This window comes from Rana temporaria, chromosome 10 (genome assembly GCF_905171775.1).
Source record: "Rana temporaria chromosome 10, aRanTem1.1, whole genome shotgun sequence".
NCBI lineage: Eukaryota > Metazoa > Chordata > Amphibia > Anura > Ranidae > Rana > Rana temporaria.
Window position 1 is genome coordinate 74,961,303 of NC_053498.1, and position 16,374 is coordinate 74,977,676.

The 16,374-nt window shown below is 41.8% G+C and overlaps 2 protein-coding genes across 5 annotated transcripts in view; both read left to right on the top strand.

Moving 5' to 3' along the window:
- Positions 1-6,454, top strand: part of NLRX1 (NLR family member X1) — a 54,076-nt gene extending 47,622 nt beyond the window's left edge. For all 4 annotated transcript variants that reach the window (XM_040325506.1, XM_040325505.1, XM_040325508.1 and 1 more), the window contains 2 exons: positions 1,971-2,222; positions 5,792-6,454. In XM_040325506.1, the coding sequence (XP_040181440.1) occupies positions 1,971-2,222; positions 5,792-6,095 (556 nt within the window). In that variant the 3' untranslated portion in view covers positions 6,096-6,454. The remainder of the gene's footprint in view (positions 1-1,970; positions 2,223-5,791) is intronic.
- A 9,253-nt stretch (positions 6,455-15,707) lies between these two features.
- The window catches only part of PDZD3 (PDZ domain containing 3), a 71,402-nt gene continuing 70,735 nt past the window's right edge, over positions 15,708-16,374 (top strand). The window contains exon 1 of the mRNA XM_040325509.1: positions 15,708-16,108. Coding sequence (XP_040181443.1) covers positions 16,093-16,108 — 16 coding nt within the window. The 5' untranslated portion in view covers positions 15,708-16,092. The remainder of the gene's footprint in view (positions 16,109-16,374) is intronic.

Consider the following 16,374-nt stretch of genomic DNA (forward strand, 5'->3'; position numbering starts at 1 on the left):
TGTAATGAATGGGCTGCCTACATGAAGAAGGCAGGTTGCAACAGTGTGAACCTAGCCTTGAAGGCTGGACATCTGGGCAGTAGCAATCCACCTTGGGCACACAGGAGATTGATGCGGAAAACAGAACCCACATCACTGCTTGCACTGTCCTCTTTACCATTGAGGACCTCCCATCATTGCTCCAGGAAGAAGAGAGCGATGTGCCCCCTCCCAGATCCAAAGACATCATGACGACCGCTCCAAAAATATGTATAACAAAAATTCAAAAAGTAATGGTTGGGGGTGCTCTAGTGAGAGGGATATTCGGCTTTAATGTCCTTATAAGAAGTTACAAAGGCAGGATATTGTTAAAATGGGAAGCACTTGAAATGTCTAAAGATGAGCAATCAAAAGGGGTGTCAGCGCTCAATATGTTAAAAATAGAAAGGAGCCTCTTTGTAGCATAAAAAAAACGTAACAAGTTTATTCAATGTTGTACATCGAAAAGACCAAAATCCAGTATCAATGCAATGATGATGTGTATAATGGCAGAGATGTAAAATGAATTAAAAACGGCTTACGGTATCATCCATATCCTCCAGTTAGGGTTACCATCACCAAATCATCCGTGATCCCTTTCACATTACCGCAGTTTATCGCTGGTGACATTTTTGCTATTTCATCAACTGTTTCCTGATACATCAGCTAATATTTAACTCTAGTATATGGCAATGTTACTAAATATTTATCTTTGACCACCATTCCATTTTACGGCATAAGGGTCCATGCACACTGGACTTAAGATGCTGCTTCTATAGGAGTTTTACTATTTCCCTGTTCAGCTCAATGTTTAGAGGCAGGAAAAACCCTTCTGGTTGACCTTTTTGAGAGGAGTTTTCTGGCAAAAAAAAGGGTAAATGCTCTATATCCAGTTCTCAAGTAACCCCAACAGGTCATGTTTTCAGGATTTCCCTCAGATGAACCAGCTGTGGTAATTACTGAGGCAGTGAAAGTGATCAAATCACCTATGCAAAATAATGGAAAGCATGAAAACATGACCTGTTGGGGGTAATTGAGGACTGGAGTTGAGAAACATTGCTTTATATGAGCATTTTTTTTCTGCCAGTGTTCATAAACCCTAATGCCGCATACACACGATCATTTTTCAGCATGAAAAAAATGGAATTTAAAATGATAGTGTGTGGGCTTCACATAATTTTTCAGGTTTCACAATTTTCTTTTTCAAACATGCTGCATTTTTTAATGTCGTTTTAAACAATGTCGTTTTTCAGATTGTAAAAAATTATCATGTGTGGGCTAAAACGACGTTAAAAACCTGCTCATGCACAGAAGCAAGTTATGAGACGGGAGCGCTCGTTCTGGTAAAACTACCATTCATAATGGAGTAAGCAGATTTATCACGCTGTAACAGACAAAAAAGCGTGAATCGTCTTTTACGAACAGGGAATCAGCTAAAGCAGCCCAAAGGCGAATGGAACTTCCCCTTCAGAGTGCCGTCGTACGTGTTGTACGTCACCGCGCTTTGCTAGAGCATTTTTTAAAAACGATGCTGTGTGGGCAACGTCGTTTTAATGATTAAGTTGGGAAAACAATGTTTTTTTTACATGCTGAAAAATGATCGTGTGTACGCGGCATTATTGTTGGTATCAAAGCTATGACACATCAATGACATGCCAAGGGAAAGAATTGACAGCCCACAGACATTTTCCACTTCTTCAATGAAATGTATGTTTTGGAGTTTGCCATCGGTTTCCCATTTAGTTTTGAGGAGGTATATAAGTTACTGCTGTGAAATATTGTCAGGTTCTGCTTTTGGAATGGAAAACAGCTTCTCTATCATACTGTGTAAGGTGGGAATGTTTCTTTCTTATTTTAGTTAGCTATTTATTACTTGTATGCTTTACATACCGCACATCTGTGTTTGACATTGTGTTGGAGGATTCATCTTACGGTGTTCTTTTTCTGCCTAGATTATGTAATAACCCTCTGACAGCAGAAGGAGTGGGATTTATTATGGAGGGTCTTGCTTCTAACAGTTCATTGAAGAACTTATCACTCCTTCACACAAATCTCGGAGACAAGGGGGCCGAGATGTTGGCAGACCACTTGGGAAGAAATCAATACCTTGAGGAACTAAATCTGGCATACAATGGGATACATGACCAGGCGGCTTTTAGGATTGTTGAAGAGGCTGCACACCACCCAACACTGAGCAGAGTGCAGTGAGTACCACTAATATATGTAATGTATTTTTTATATTTTAGCTTTTATATTTCATAAAGTGGATATACACAGGTCTCCTGTAACATACTTGGTATACTAGGGTAAAAAAGACAAACGACTGTTGCGTTCAACATTTGACATACTCCAACAGCTTTGAAAGGCAACACAAAATTCCCTGGGTACACACACACACACACAAATTCGCTTGAGGGTAAGTGAGTATCCGGTGTTTAGTTCAGCTTTAAATTGTATTGCCACAAACTTTTTTTTTTTCTTTTTCGGGGGGAGTTACCGTAGATATTAAAACTCCTGCCAGTTTATTTTTTGCGGTCTGTGTCCCATTGAAAAATGTCTCCTTTACATTCTGTCTCATAGACACAAAGGGAGGTGAGACGAAGATCTCATTCACACAGGTGGTAAAAACGGGTGGTTCAGCTGCATTTACTGCCCTCTTCCCCTTGGCTGCCCACTGAAAGCCTAAAGGGGTTGTACACATGCCACGGTCACAATGCTTTGTTGTAGGATCACCTCCTGAAGGCTTAGAAGCCACTCCTCTACTGCCCTCTTAAAATCAGCCCATCACAGGTCACTTTTCAGAGGGCAGTACAAACTGCTACCTGCGTGAACCTAGCCAAAATCTCAAAATAAGACCAAGTCTGCTGTAAGTCCTGAAACAGGAATCCCCATTGGAAGATTTACCCTTGCTTTTTGTTCTGGTGGCAACTGTAAAATTTTGGATTTTCCATAATTTTCTGTCTCTGTGACAATAGCCACCTGACACAAAAAGAGGATGAATATGCTGGGACACAGACCGCAACATACTCAGTCCAGAACTAATTAGAAAATAGAAAACAATGGCTATAAACATTAACCTCCATTACTGTTACAGACCCCATCTTATACTACCAAAAATTTCGAAGAAATTGGGGTGCCACATCCCTGTAAGTAGTGCATCAAACAAAAAATATATATAATATAATTAAATGGGACTTTTGAGGCACAACATGTTTTATAAAAATATATTTTTATTTTATATTTATAAAAGCTTCATCATTCCATATAAAATATAAATGTTTTCATAACTTCACAATACAAATTTATAAAAACACACTGGGTCTCGACACGTTTCCTGGACCTAGTCCACTTCTTTAGGAGCCATAGATATACCAAATAATCTAAATAGAAAAATATCCAATTATTGGAAATGATTTACAATTTACAATGGTGTAATAACCAACATCCCATTGAATACTCAAATAATTATAAATCAACTTGCACGAATTGTGGTTTCCACATACACTATTGCGACAACACATCATCAGTAGGGTAAACCTAACCTGTCTCACGATTGTCTAAACCCAGCTCACATTCCCTATTATTATTATTATTATTATTATTATTATTTTATTTCTTATCGTTGAACTTGATGAACTTATGTCTTTTTTTAAACTGACGAACTATGTAACATCTGATGTACCTTTATTTTGTGTACAGTCCATTAGATAAAAAGTTAAAGTGGACCTTCAATGGCAAACTAATGGTCTCCTTTTTGTGCCAGATCCCTTTCCCCACACACTATTGGCTTTTAAAAGCCTTTCATAAACAAACAGTCCACCACTCCAAAACAGAAATGATTGCCTGGGTCTTAAAATCAAGGGTAAAGTCACTGTGCCTCTTGGGAAAGCTGGGAGCTTGAAGTTCCACAAGAGTCAACTCCTGCAGGAATTCAAGTCCCCAGCTCTGCTAGAAGGTGCAGTGACGTCACCCATGCCTCCCAAAAGCATTGGAGCCAAGGTAAGGTTTTGTGGTATTTTTTGGGGGGGAAGGGGACATTTTGTTTTTACGAATTGCTTTTAAAGCCATTTGTTTTCAGGGGCAGTTAAAGAAGCCAAATGGCTCCAATCTGTTCAATGGAACCATTCTAAAAGGAGCAACTCAAGTCGCTCAGACTTAGAGAGAGATTCTTGTACGACTTTGGGGGCGACTCGGGGCGACTTGCATTGACTTCAATACAGAAGTAATTTTGTATATGTATGTGGAATAAATACTGCGCTGTCTCAGTGTGATATAGTTAAAAATAAAATAAATGCAAATGAGCGTGACTGCTGCTGCAACTAACCATGTGAGATACACACAAAAATAGGAATGTAATAATCATATTTGAAATATATAAAAAGCTGCGCTGCAAATGCGGTTAACCTAAACCGTAAAAAATGTTGATAATAAATGTGGACCCAAAATAAAACAACACAAGTAAGTGAATAACATAAGATAGTGCTGAAAAATTCTAAAAGTAAGAAACAGCCTCCTGCTCCTGTTGACCATACAGATATGCTGGATATACAAATATAAGGTCACAAGAAATAGAAGTCCTCCAGTGAATAAATGATGGTGGCTGTACACAATGTAACACCCAGGAGATGTTCCGTGATCACGCAGAAAGGAAGATGTCTCCTTACCAGAATCACTGATCTCCTAATTGAGATTGTGACAGCATGTGGCTTGTAATACCCGCTCGGGGTCTCTCACTGCTGGATGTCAAACACTTTTTCCTTCAATGTCTCACAGATCCTCAATGTTTCTCCCAAGTTAGAGTCCCCATGTAGAAATAGGAAACACTGACATAGTGAAGTACTGTAAACTGAGCTTTTAATAAATAAAAACATTGCACTTACAAACATTTGTAGCAATTTGCGTGTAAAAATATCAAGCCGGCCGGCTTTAAAACTATTCCGCCCATCCTTCCGGGATGATAGCATTCTAATGTCGGTGACGTCGGCACGCCTCTCCTCCCTATGCCGTTTCGTCAAATGGTGACGTCTTCCAGAGGAGCTCTCTCCCATGGGGGTTAGATGCAGCCTATAGCCGCTAACTGTATCACTCGGCCCCGCCCCCGGCGCTCCACGTCATTGATTTGATTGACAGCAGCGGGAGCCAATGGCTGCCATGCTATCAATCAACCAATGAAGGAGCCGAAAAGCCCAGCTGAGAAGCCAGCACGTTCACGGAGGGGTCAGGTAAGTAAACGGGGGGGGGGGGGGTCTTGGAAGATGGGAGAATGGTTCACACCAATAAAATAAATGATCTAACACAGTTTTTTTACACAATATTATATTGTGGATAAAATATTTGTACTAATATTTTGTGATTTATTTTTCAGGAGATGGGAGAATGGTTCACACAAATAAAATATGACCAACATAGCTATTTTAAATAATAATAACTTTTCTAACAAATAGGAACTAGGCACGCTAGAGCATAAGTTTAACAGCTCAGTTAAAAAGCACAGCTTCTAATCTTTGATCAAAATAGGAAGCTTGGAGCTTAACTAATTATAATATCAGAATCACTTATAAAGCAGAATTCTAGGGAGAAATAACAAGATAAAAATGAATAGCCCAATAAAAGAAAAGAATAACAAGGAAACGTTTTTTGTATCTGCCTAGAGTGCAGCTTTAAATACAAAGTGCATTTTGTCATGTCTATGTGGTTTTACCCTATAACTCAAATCTAGTTTATCCTAAAAACTTTTGTAAATGTATGGTACTTTTTTTTTTTTTTTCTGCAGTCTCTACTTTAATGAACTGTCTGATGATGGTCTCCAAGCCCTGAAGCCTGTGGGGGTCAAAGTCCTTGTATCTCTTACTGAGGGAACAGATGCATCACGCCACTGGCATCTAATTTTAAAGGAGCTGCGGGCCAATGTTGGAGGTTGGGATCATGCACGCATTAGTGCTCACCTCACTCTACTCCTGCGGGATCTGCAGCAAAGCCGGGCACTAACTACAAGTCTGTGGCGCAAAGCACGGATTTTTCGTGTAGAGACTGAGGTGAAGCGTATGCTTGGCAGAATTCAGCATGGAACACTTTGAAAGAGTTGTAATCAAAATGCAATTTGTTGTTTTCCAGCATTGTTTGCTTTAGATATTGATTGTACAGTTACAGTAAAAGTCACCTTGAAGAAAAGGTATGGTACAGGGTGTGTTTGCAGCATATGTACAATTGTGTCAACTGTGTTTATCAGCTTCATGATATATAAGCAATAGAATATGTATGTCTTTTTGCACTTGTACTCCTAATACTTTTTGCATACAAGGGAGTGGTGGCTACTTGCACGTTTTTCAGGGGTTTATGATAACCTTTTAAGCATCAAGTGTTGTTTACTTCATTGTTAAAACTTCACTTTCATTTTTTATATTTTAAATAAAACATCTGGTAATTGTTTTCTGAATGCATTTTTTTTTTATTAAAAATGTTTTTCAATTCTTACTTTCTGAGGGCAGGCTTGAAGTTTAAAGTGTGCCCTTGCCCAGGCTATGAACATTACAACGTGTTAGGAATATGTATATACTTTAATCAAACTTAAAAAAAAAGACCAACACTGACATCTCTAGCTCATTGTACTATGAACTTATTCATTGTCAAATATCAAAACAAAGATCACAAGCTGTTACCAAAGAACTTGTAACACTTCAGTTATTAAAGTGGTACTGAACCCCCAACAGTAAAATAAGTCTTCTGCATATGCAGTAAAGCATGCTTGTTGAACTCACTGTGGAACCTAAGAGTTAATCATCTGCATTGTGTAAAAAGGCTGTGTGATCCTGTATGCCAGGGGTGGCCAACCAGTGGCCCGGGGGCCACATTTGGCCTGCGGAGCTCTTTGATGTGGCCCGCGACCTCCTGCTCTAGAATGGGGGGTTGCCAAGCCCAGATCGCAGGTTGCCAACCCGCCATACCACAGCATTAGTGTTGTGAATGAAGCTGGTGGTAGAGGAAGAAAGCGGCTGCAGAGCAGAGCCCCATAAGCCAATGCTTCCTGTACAGCGCTGGCTTTTGCCACAGGCGGAGTCTATGGCAAAGTTCAGCTAACCCATAGGATAGACACAGGTGCGCAGTACACTGTACCAGCGGTGTGGTAAACCGCAGCAGATCAGTGTGAAAGCAGTCTTAGGCCTTTTTCACAGGATCGGCCTGACCCAATCGGACCCTCAATTCACCTCTATAGAGCGGCAGATGTAAACAGACTTTTGTCTGTTCCGACCTGATAAAAAAAAAACAGAAGGGAATTTGTCCTCTTCCATCTGGGCAGATCGGATCGGAGGGCCTATAGAATAGCTTTGACCTTTCATCCACATGCTCCGCTCATTGTGGCCCGCGACTGGTTACCAAGTTGCTTAAGTGGCCCTCGCTCTTCAAAAGGTCGGGCACCCCTGCTGTATGCACAGATCCTCCTCATGTTCCACCGACTCCAAAACCGGTCTTGATAAGACAGAGTTACTAGAATCAGGCTGCACATGCTCAGTTTGGTGTGTATTGCTGGAGAGTTTTTTTCTTCTTAGGAGAGAACATTTGATCAGCACAATCCAGACAGAGGGTTAGGGGTCCTGCAGTCTGATAGGATAATTCTGGGAAAATGAAAACTCCTCCTACAAGCTTTAACCAGGCACTGATAGAAGTCACAAGACTGCTATATACTGCTGATGAGAAAAGGTATTTTGCAGTTTATATTTACTAAAATAATTGCATTTACGTGTTCTGTGAAACTGTGGGAGACCAGTTATAGTGAATGCAGGGTCCTGGGTTTAGTAACACTTTAGGTATACGCATATTCCTAAATCTTTGGGTTGTAGATTCATATCAGATGGATAGCCAGTCATTTAGTGTGATATATTAATTTAAGAGATGGTTATAGCAGCAGGTGTATAAAAGCACAGTCAAACCCTCTAAAAATGTAACAGTCAATCATTCACACTATGCTAAATCCTTTGTCAGTTACCATTAAGCTCTGTAACACTTCAAATAATTGCACACCAGACTATTGCTAATGTACACAAATTTTACCATTTAATAACACTGTTTACTAACACTGTGCTGTACCGATGGAGTCACTAGTCACATAAATCACTTTTATAGGTGGCAAACAAACGGGAAAAACATAGCTTTGTGGCAAAAGATACATCAATGACAAAACACACACAGTTTCTTATACTGATGGTCACAATCTTTCAAATAAGTAATCTCCACCTGACCAACCCAATACAGTATATGTCTGTCCACCATCCAGAATTATATTTGTTTCCCAGTATGTCATGTGGTATCAGATGTTTAAGTCTTTGGAGCATGCTGTGTTCTTACCGCAAGCCTCAATTGTCTCCAGCCCAGTGGCGTACTAGGTAGGGGGCGAGCCGCACTGGATGCCACACATTGGGGGGGTGTCAGGCCGGTGCCCCCTCTCCATGACTGAAGAGGAGTTAGTGGAGATAGCGGACGCTGGGCAGCATGGTGCGGTGACAGGCAGCGGCAGGTAACACACCCAGGAGAGCCTGGTTTTGCGAGGGAGGGGGCGGTGTGAGCCGCACCCGAGTGACACCCGTCGGCACACCTGGGACCCGGCCGCAACAATCCCTTACTCTCGTGGCCGTGCTGCGGCTCTGATAAGTTTCGGCTGTCTCACACAGCCGAGCAGAGTGAAGCCACCTCCCCCTCCGTGTAGTCTACAAGTGCTGTATGTGCAGTAAGCGCTGATCATCTGAGCCGAGGTACATTACGGGTCTGAAGGGGGGGGTCTGTACTGTAGGGGGGTCTGCATTGTAGAAGGGGTCTGCACTGTAGGGGGGGTCTGCACTGTAGGGGGGGTCTGTGTAACATGCAGGGGGTCCAGAACTGTTAGGGGGTGTCTGTGTAACTTACAGATGTCTAGAGCTGTGGGGGGCTGTGTAATGTAAAGGGGTCCAGAGGTGCAGGGTGCGGTGTAATGTAAAGGGGTGCAGTTTTAAGGTGGGGGGTGTGCCAGATATAGGATCCGAACCGGGTGCCGATTGCACTAGGTACGCCCCTGCTCCAGCCTGCTCCTCTTGTGGTGCTGTTGTGATGTTTCCTGGACAAAATCTTAACTGAAGATAAATTCAGAGATAATAGTACAGACTTGAGGGTACAAAGCCGTATTCAATTATATACACAAAGACTATTAAGCACATCAAAGATAAGCTGACCCAGGTTTCACCACAGGGCTTCTTCTGGGGTAACTAGTTCCGCTTGACTTTTTTTGTTAAAGAAACAGAATCACTGTAAATGTGTAAAAAGTTTCATTGAGATCTTGCAGAAATATAAATTTGCATTACGTTTACATTTGGAACCTAGGGAGGAATAATCTGAAATCTGGTATGTGGAATCATTTAAAAAAAAAAAAAAAAGGAAGCAAACCTGGACATTTCGACTAGCCCAACCTAAAAATGCTTGGGCTGGATTCACTTACAGCAGGCATCTTCAAACTACGGCCCTCCAACTTTTGCGAAACTACACATCCCATGAGGCATTGTAACACTCTGACATTCACAGACATGACTAGGCATGATGGGAATTGTAGTTCCTGAACAACTGGAGGGCCATAGTTTGAGGACTCCTGACTTACAGTATGATATACGCACAGAAAGTCCTGTAGTCAACATACAAAAGCTCTTCCACTTTAACCCACTTGGATACTAAGATATTTACCTAACTTCCTTTTTTCTAATACAGTTGTACACCACCTAAATATATATGAGCAGAATTGCCTGATGAAGTTATCTAATTGGTAATAATTCTTCTTAGGAATTCTTATGCCCTGTACACACTATCGGTCCATCCGATGAAAACGGTCTGATGGACCGTTTTCATCGGTTAACCGATGAAGCTGACTGATGGTCAGTCGTGCCTACACACCATCGGTTAAAAAAACGATCGTGTCAGAACGCGGTGACGTAAAACACAACGACGTGCTGAAAAAAATCAAGTTCAATGCTTCCAAGCATGCGTCGACTTGATTCTGAGCATGCGTGGATTTTTAACCGATGGACGTTTTTTTTCTATCGGTTAGGTATCCATCGGTTAAATTTAAAACAAGATTTCTTTTTTTTAATCTATGGATAAATAACCGATGGGGCCTACACACGATCGGTTTGGTCCGATGAAAACGGTCCATCAGACCGTTCTCATCGGTTTGACCGATTGTGTGTACGCGGCATTAGACTGTTTGTCATTTGCATTTTCCCAAGGTCCTTATCTGGGAATGACCCTTATGGTTAAAGTCTTATGCCTCGTACACACGCTCGGGACTTCCGACGGGAAAAAGTCTGTCAGGAATCCCGACGGGAAAAAAGAGAGCTGGTACTCCTTTTTTTTTGCCAGCAGATTTTGGCAGTTTTCCTGTCAGAAAAACTGCGAGGATGTGTATGGCCGGGATTCCCGGCCAAGATCTCCCCTTTGCAGTTTTCCTGTTGGAAAACCCGATCGTGTGTACGAGGCATAACACTAGATAGAGAACATAAATATGGTGTTTCAGTATTCGTGTAGAATGCTCGTAATCCAAAGTACTCCCATATCAAAGTGAGTTTCCCCATTGAAGTCAGAAGAAACCAAAATAGTTTGTTCCGCATTGACTTCAATGGCATGCAATACCACATGTGTTCAGAGGTGGGGGTGCCGGAGAGCCTCGGAAACACTCAGAAAGGGCCGAGGACACGGAAAACTGAACTCGGAAAGGCTCGGGAACAGAGTGTTTGCAAGATTTTCCTAGCATTTCCAAACTGCTCCTAACGGCGCCGATTGGCTCCGGCGCCCCCCCCCCCCACCTCAGGCCAAACGCGGTATAGCACACCGCTTTGGCTTGAATCCTGCTTGACAAAACTTGCAAACTGAGTCAGGATTTTTAAAAATACAGTACTCGTATTGCGAAACGCTCGTTAACCGCGTTACTCGCAATCCGAGGTTCCACATTATGAAGACTGTATGATATTGCCCCTTTAAAGGGTAACTCTACTGTTGTGGGGGGGAATAGCGAAAAAATAATATAGCGTATGCGATTGTGATACAAGTCATATTGTAATCGAATGCTATTAAAAATTACCTTTCCTTTTCAATCTGCAGCCGCTGTAATTTTCTATAAATGCAAAGCAATTTGGCTATATGGAGTTGTTCTGTACACAGAATGTGTACTGAACACTCCCCAGAAACATAATTTCCTGCTTGTGTGATTGGCTCTCTGGTTTTCCAAGAAGTCTGCCTAAGATAAAAGTCAGATTTCAGGCATCCCCTGCAACAAAAATGTCATTTTTAGTGAGATATTTCCAATAGGAACACGTCTAAAGGGATGCAGGCCCAGCAGCTTTCCTCATTAGTGACCTGCAGCTGCCACACCTGACTGATAATTATGAAAATAAGTAACTTATAGAGCATGCACATCTAATATGGTTGTTGTCCTACTGCATCTATATCCCAATATGAGATTATAGTAAAAAAATCCCCGAAACCGGGGTATGGTGTGGGATTTTAAAGGTGCAAGTTGGAATGTTTGAATTCTTAATTCCGTATATAGTACTTTAACCAAAACCACAAAACTTCATGGAGTAGCCAATTATATTATAAAAAAAAATTTATTCATACAAAAAATGTTATATAACATATCTAAAAATACAGCAAGACTTTTACAACCAAATGCAAAAGGGCTGCCTTGTAAAATCCGTGTAGGTAGTTCTACATGTTTCGCCCAAATACAGGGCTTCTTCAGGAACACACGGGGATAAATAATCTACAATAAATACATAAAAAAAGAAAAGAAGAAAACAATAAATATACAGAAACAACAGTACATAATGCATTGCTTTTCAAAGCTAGCAAGTGAACAGCTCAGAATAAATCGTTGCTATAATGAATGTTTCCAGATAGAAGAAAAAATTACACAGAAATTACATTTCAAAACCGATGAGAATGGTCCGACGGACCGTTTTTATCGGTTCACCTCTGAAGTGGCCGTACGGCCTGATATGTGTACACACCGTCAGTCCAAAATCCGATCGGGTCAGAACGCGGTGACGTCAAACACACGACGTGCTGAATAAAACGAAGTTTAATGCTTCCAAGCATGCGTCGACTTGATTCTGAGCATGCGCGGGTTTTGAACCGATGCTTTTCTGTACTAACCATCGGTTTGGTCCGATGGGGCAGCGGTCCATCGGTTCGGTTTTGAAGCATGTTTTAAAATTTTGGACCGAAGGAAAACAGACCGATAGCCTATACACACGGTCGGTTTGGTCCGATGAAAATGAACTTCGGTCCATTCTCATCGGACCAAACCGACCGTGTGTACGCGGCCTAAAAGGGGCACAAGCCATACCTCCACACAATGTCAGAGAGTCTCCCATACAGCGAGAACGTGCCAGTCCCCTTCACTCCGATGTCTCTGCCTGGTGGGCAATAGAGCATCAGTGTGTCACAAGTACAACTGATGCGGCGATATCCAACATATGATCCTATTAAGGGAAATATACAAACTAATTCCCAAACTCCAAATAAAAGCTTCTTACAGTATATGGGCTGTATGTAGGACCAAGAAAAAGGCTATTATGGACTAGATATGCAGCAAACCAAAATTATGTAAAGTCACATGACACTAAGGTAAAAAAGGATAAGGTTCCTATAATATTCAAATGGGCCTAGGTTGGTCAGAGGACCAGCTAGGACTCCAAAAAATATACAGCCAAAAAAGATTATTGCATAGCTTGTGTAGAAAGGAGACCACTTACATGCATGTGGAGTTGGTCTCATAAGCTTGTATGGCTGGGAAAGCCAGTGCGCACAGGGTTAGAGAAACAGCAGCAGCTGCAGCGCCCGCTAGTATGAGACTAATGTGGCCAGAGCCACATTATGAATTATGAAACCCCTCCCATTAGACTCACTCGGCCAAGAGACACAGACAAACACACATGGATTTCTTCAGAATAACAAAAGGTATGAATCTGCAACAAAGGTTGTTATAATCCTTGCAATGTACATAGGTCACCCAGAGGGGAATGTTTTTTTCTCAACATTAGTGGAGTTACACTTTAAATAATTAGCTGGAAAGCACCTAATTTCAATTCACTAAAACGTCTTTACAGTTGTTTACATTTTTAAGCTGTCCTACGTTATAAAATATTGTCTCAGAATTTTCTACTCAATCAATTAAGGGGTTTGTTAATATTTTATACTGACTTTCAGAATTGAATCAAGGTGGGTGCATCACCCATGGGTGTCGCCAATAGTTGAATAACTCCACTTGTTAGATTTCTGTACTTGATCAGCCCATTAGAACTGGATTTCTTTGTAAAAGGGTTAACTCTCTTTACAGATTTTTATCATATTCTAGCGATAATGCTGCAGAAATAAAACTTTGTGGGGGAGACAGTGTTTGCATTGCATTTGCAGTTATGAGTTCTTGTCTGTACCACAAAATGGCAACCCCATACCTAATGCTATTCATGTCATGGGAAAAAAATACGTTTTTCTCTACGTGATTTGTCGTGATTCCTCTCAAGCCTGCCTTGCATACACACGTTCGTGAAAAAAAATGCTTGAGCAAAACGCGGTGACGTACAACACGTACGACAGCACTATAAAGGGGAAGTTCCATTCGAAAAGGCGCCACCCTTTGGGGCGGCTTTTGCCAATTTCCCCGTCTCATAACTTGCTTCTGAGCAAGTGCGTTTTTTTCCCCCTCGTTAAAGCGTACACACGACCGCTTTAAACGGTGTGAAAAACAACGAGAAAATATAGAGCAGGTTCTAAATTTTTTCCGCCCAATTTTCTCGTCGAGAAAAATGCTCTGGAGCCTACACGCGACCGTTTTTCACAACCATTTTAAGGCCCCTTTCACACTGGGGCGTTTTTCTAGCGTTATTCGATCGTTATTCGAGCGAAGCCTCATCTGCAATCCCAATGTGCTGGTAAAGCACCGCTAAGACCCTAACGTTTTAGGGCGTTTTTGCAGTGCCTCAGTGTGAAAGGGTAAGGCGTTTTTACAGCGCTTTCAATTCATTTCAATGGAGAGGGGCGTTTTTGGAGAGTTTTTTTCAGCGCCCAAAAGCTCCTCCAAAGATGCTGCTTGCAGGACTCAGTGTGAAAGGGTCCATTGAGATGCATGGAGAGCGTTTTATGAGCGTTTTAATAGCTCTATTTTTAACGCTAAAATGCTGTAAAAACGCTTCAGTGTGAAAGGGGTCTTAATAATGGCACTTTTCTCGTCATGAAAATTGGTCGTGTGTATGCTCCAGAGCATTTTTCTTCGACGAGAAAAATGGGCGGAAAAAATTTAGAAACCTGCTCTATTTTTTCTCGTCGTTTTTCACATCGTTCTTTTTCACGTCGTTTAAAACGGACGTGTGTATGCGCCATTAGATATAGGGAAAGCAAAGGTTTAGATTCATGTGGAAAGCAAGCACCAGTTCACTTTTAATGCCCAATCGTGTGCTGATTGGAAAACAATGGCAGCTGTGGGCTAGATTCAGATACAATTGTGTATCTATGGGCCGGCGTAACGTATCTCAGATACGTTACGCCGCCGTAAATTAGGGCGCAAGTTCAGAAATAACTTGCGCCCTTAGTTACGGCGGCGTAACGTATTTGGTCCGGCGTAAGCCCGCCTAATTCAAATGGGGATGATGTGGGCGTGTTTTATTTAAATTAATGGTGACCCCGCGTATTTGACGTACTTTTACGAATGCGCCGTTCGTGAAAAAATCCCAGTAAGCATGCTCGAAATTACGCCGCAAATCTTCATTGCTTTAGACGTGAACGTAACTTACGTACAGCCCTATTCACGAACCTCTTACGCAAACGACGTAAAATTTTAAAAACTTGACGCGGGAACGACGTCCATACTTAACATTGGCTACGCCTCATATAGCAGGGGTAACTTTACGCCGGAAAAAGCCTAACGCAAACGAAGAAAAAAAATGCGCCGGCCGGACGTACGTTTCTGAATCGGCGTATCTACCTAATTAGCATATTCATCGCGTAACTATACGGAAGCGCCACCTAGCGGCCAGCGTAAATATGCAGCCTAAGATACGACGGTGTAAAAGACTTACGCCGGTCGGATCTTAGGGAAATCTATGCGTAACTGATTCTATGAATCAGTCGCATAGATACGACCCCGAAACTCAGAGATACGATGGCGTATCTGGAGATACGCTGTCGTCAGGGCCGGCCTTTGGGGTGTGCGAGCTGTGCGGCCGCACAGGGCGCCATGGGCAACAGGGGCGCCGTGCGGCCATCACAGCTCGCAGAATGTAAGTCGCAGTCAGTTGCTCACATGATCACATGGGACCCGATGGTACCAATGTACCAGGCGGCACTTTCAGGGGGGTGGCAAATTGCACAATGTCTAGGGGGCGCCACAGGATTAGTGAAAATGGGGGGGGGGGGCACAGGATTAGCTCGCACAGGGCGCCTGAACACCTAAGGCCGGCCCTGGCTGTCGTATCTCCTTTCTGAATCAGGCCCAGTATATAGATCTTTTAAGAACATTGTAAAAGGCTGCATATGCTGAATTGGCATGCTGTTATTGAACTTCTGTCAGCAAAAATGTTTATGATCCAGATAATATACCTGCTCTTGTATTGTAAACACACTATGGCCATGTTCCATGGGTGTTGACTGCTTCTGTAACATTCTACAACCACTGTGTCAGCTATGCGCCCCTTAAAAGTCTATCAATATTTTAGACTTTGGATTCAGTATGTGAAATGTTTGCTCTCTTTGTGTCTTTACAGTATATTGCACCATAATAACATTTCTTTCTGATATTGTAACTGTAACTCGGCAAAGCATACCTCTCCGTTAGACGGCTGAGACCTCAAGATCATAGTGTATAAAATGGTCACCATCCTTCTTTTTCCCTTTAACTGGCACTCCCTAAAAGAGGAAGGCGATATTGAGTGCACCAAGCTATTTGATTGAACATTAACTCTGGTGTCTTGATGCATGGGAGGGGGGATAGAGCGATTATAGAAGGTGTTGTGCTAGGATGTACTTTGCACCTTTCAAAGGAACATCACAGATATTCAAGGAAAAATGAAGAAGCGTTCAGGTACAGATCGGCAAAAAAAAAAATCTGCACTCTTATTTATGTATTGACACGGCCAGACTAACTTTTTTAGAGTTAGAAAATTCTGTCTTCTATTTAAATTCTCTTATGGATTATCTTTACGTGTTTTTTTCTTTATTATTTTTCTTTAATATTTCACTTGTAGTATAACCGAGTACAAAATGACTTCAAGGATTTAGCTTGTGATAGAGAACTGAAGAGCAGTTGGGGCACATAAACCCTCCTGGCATACATATATGCCAACCTGT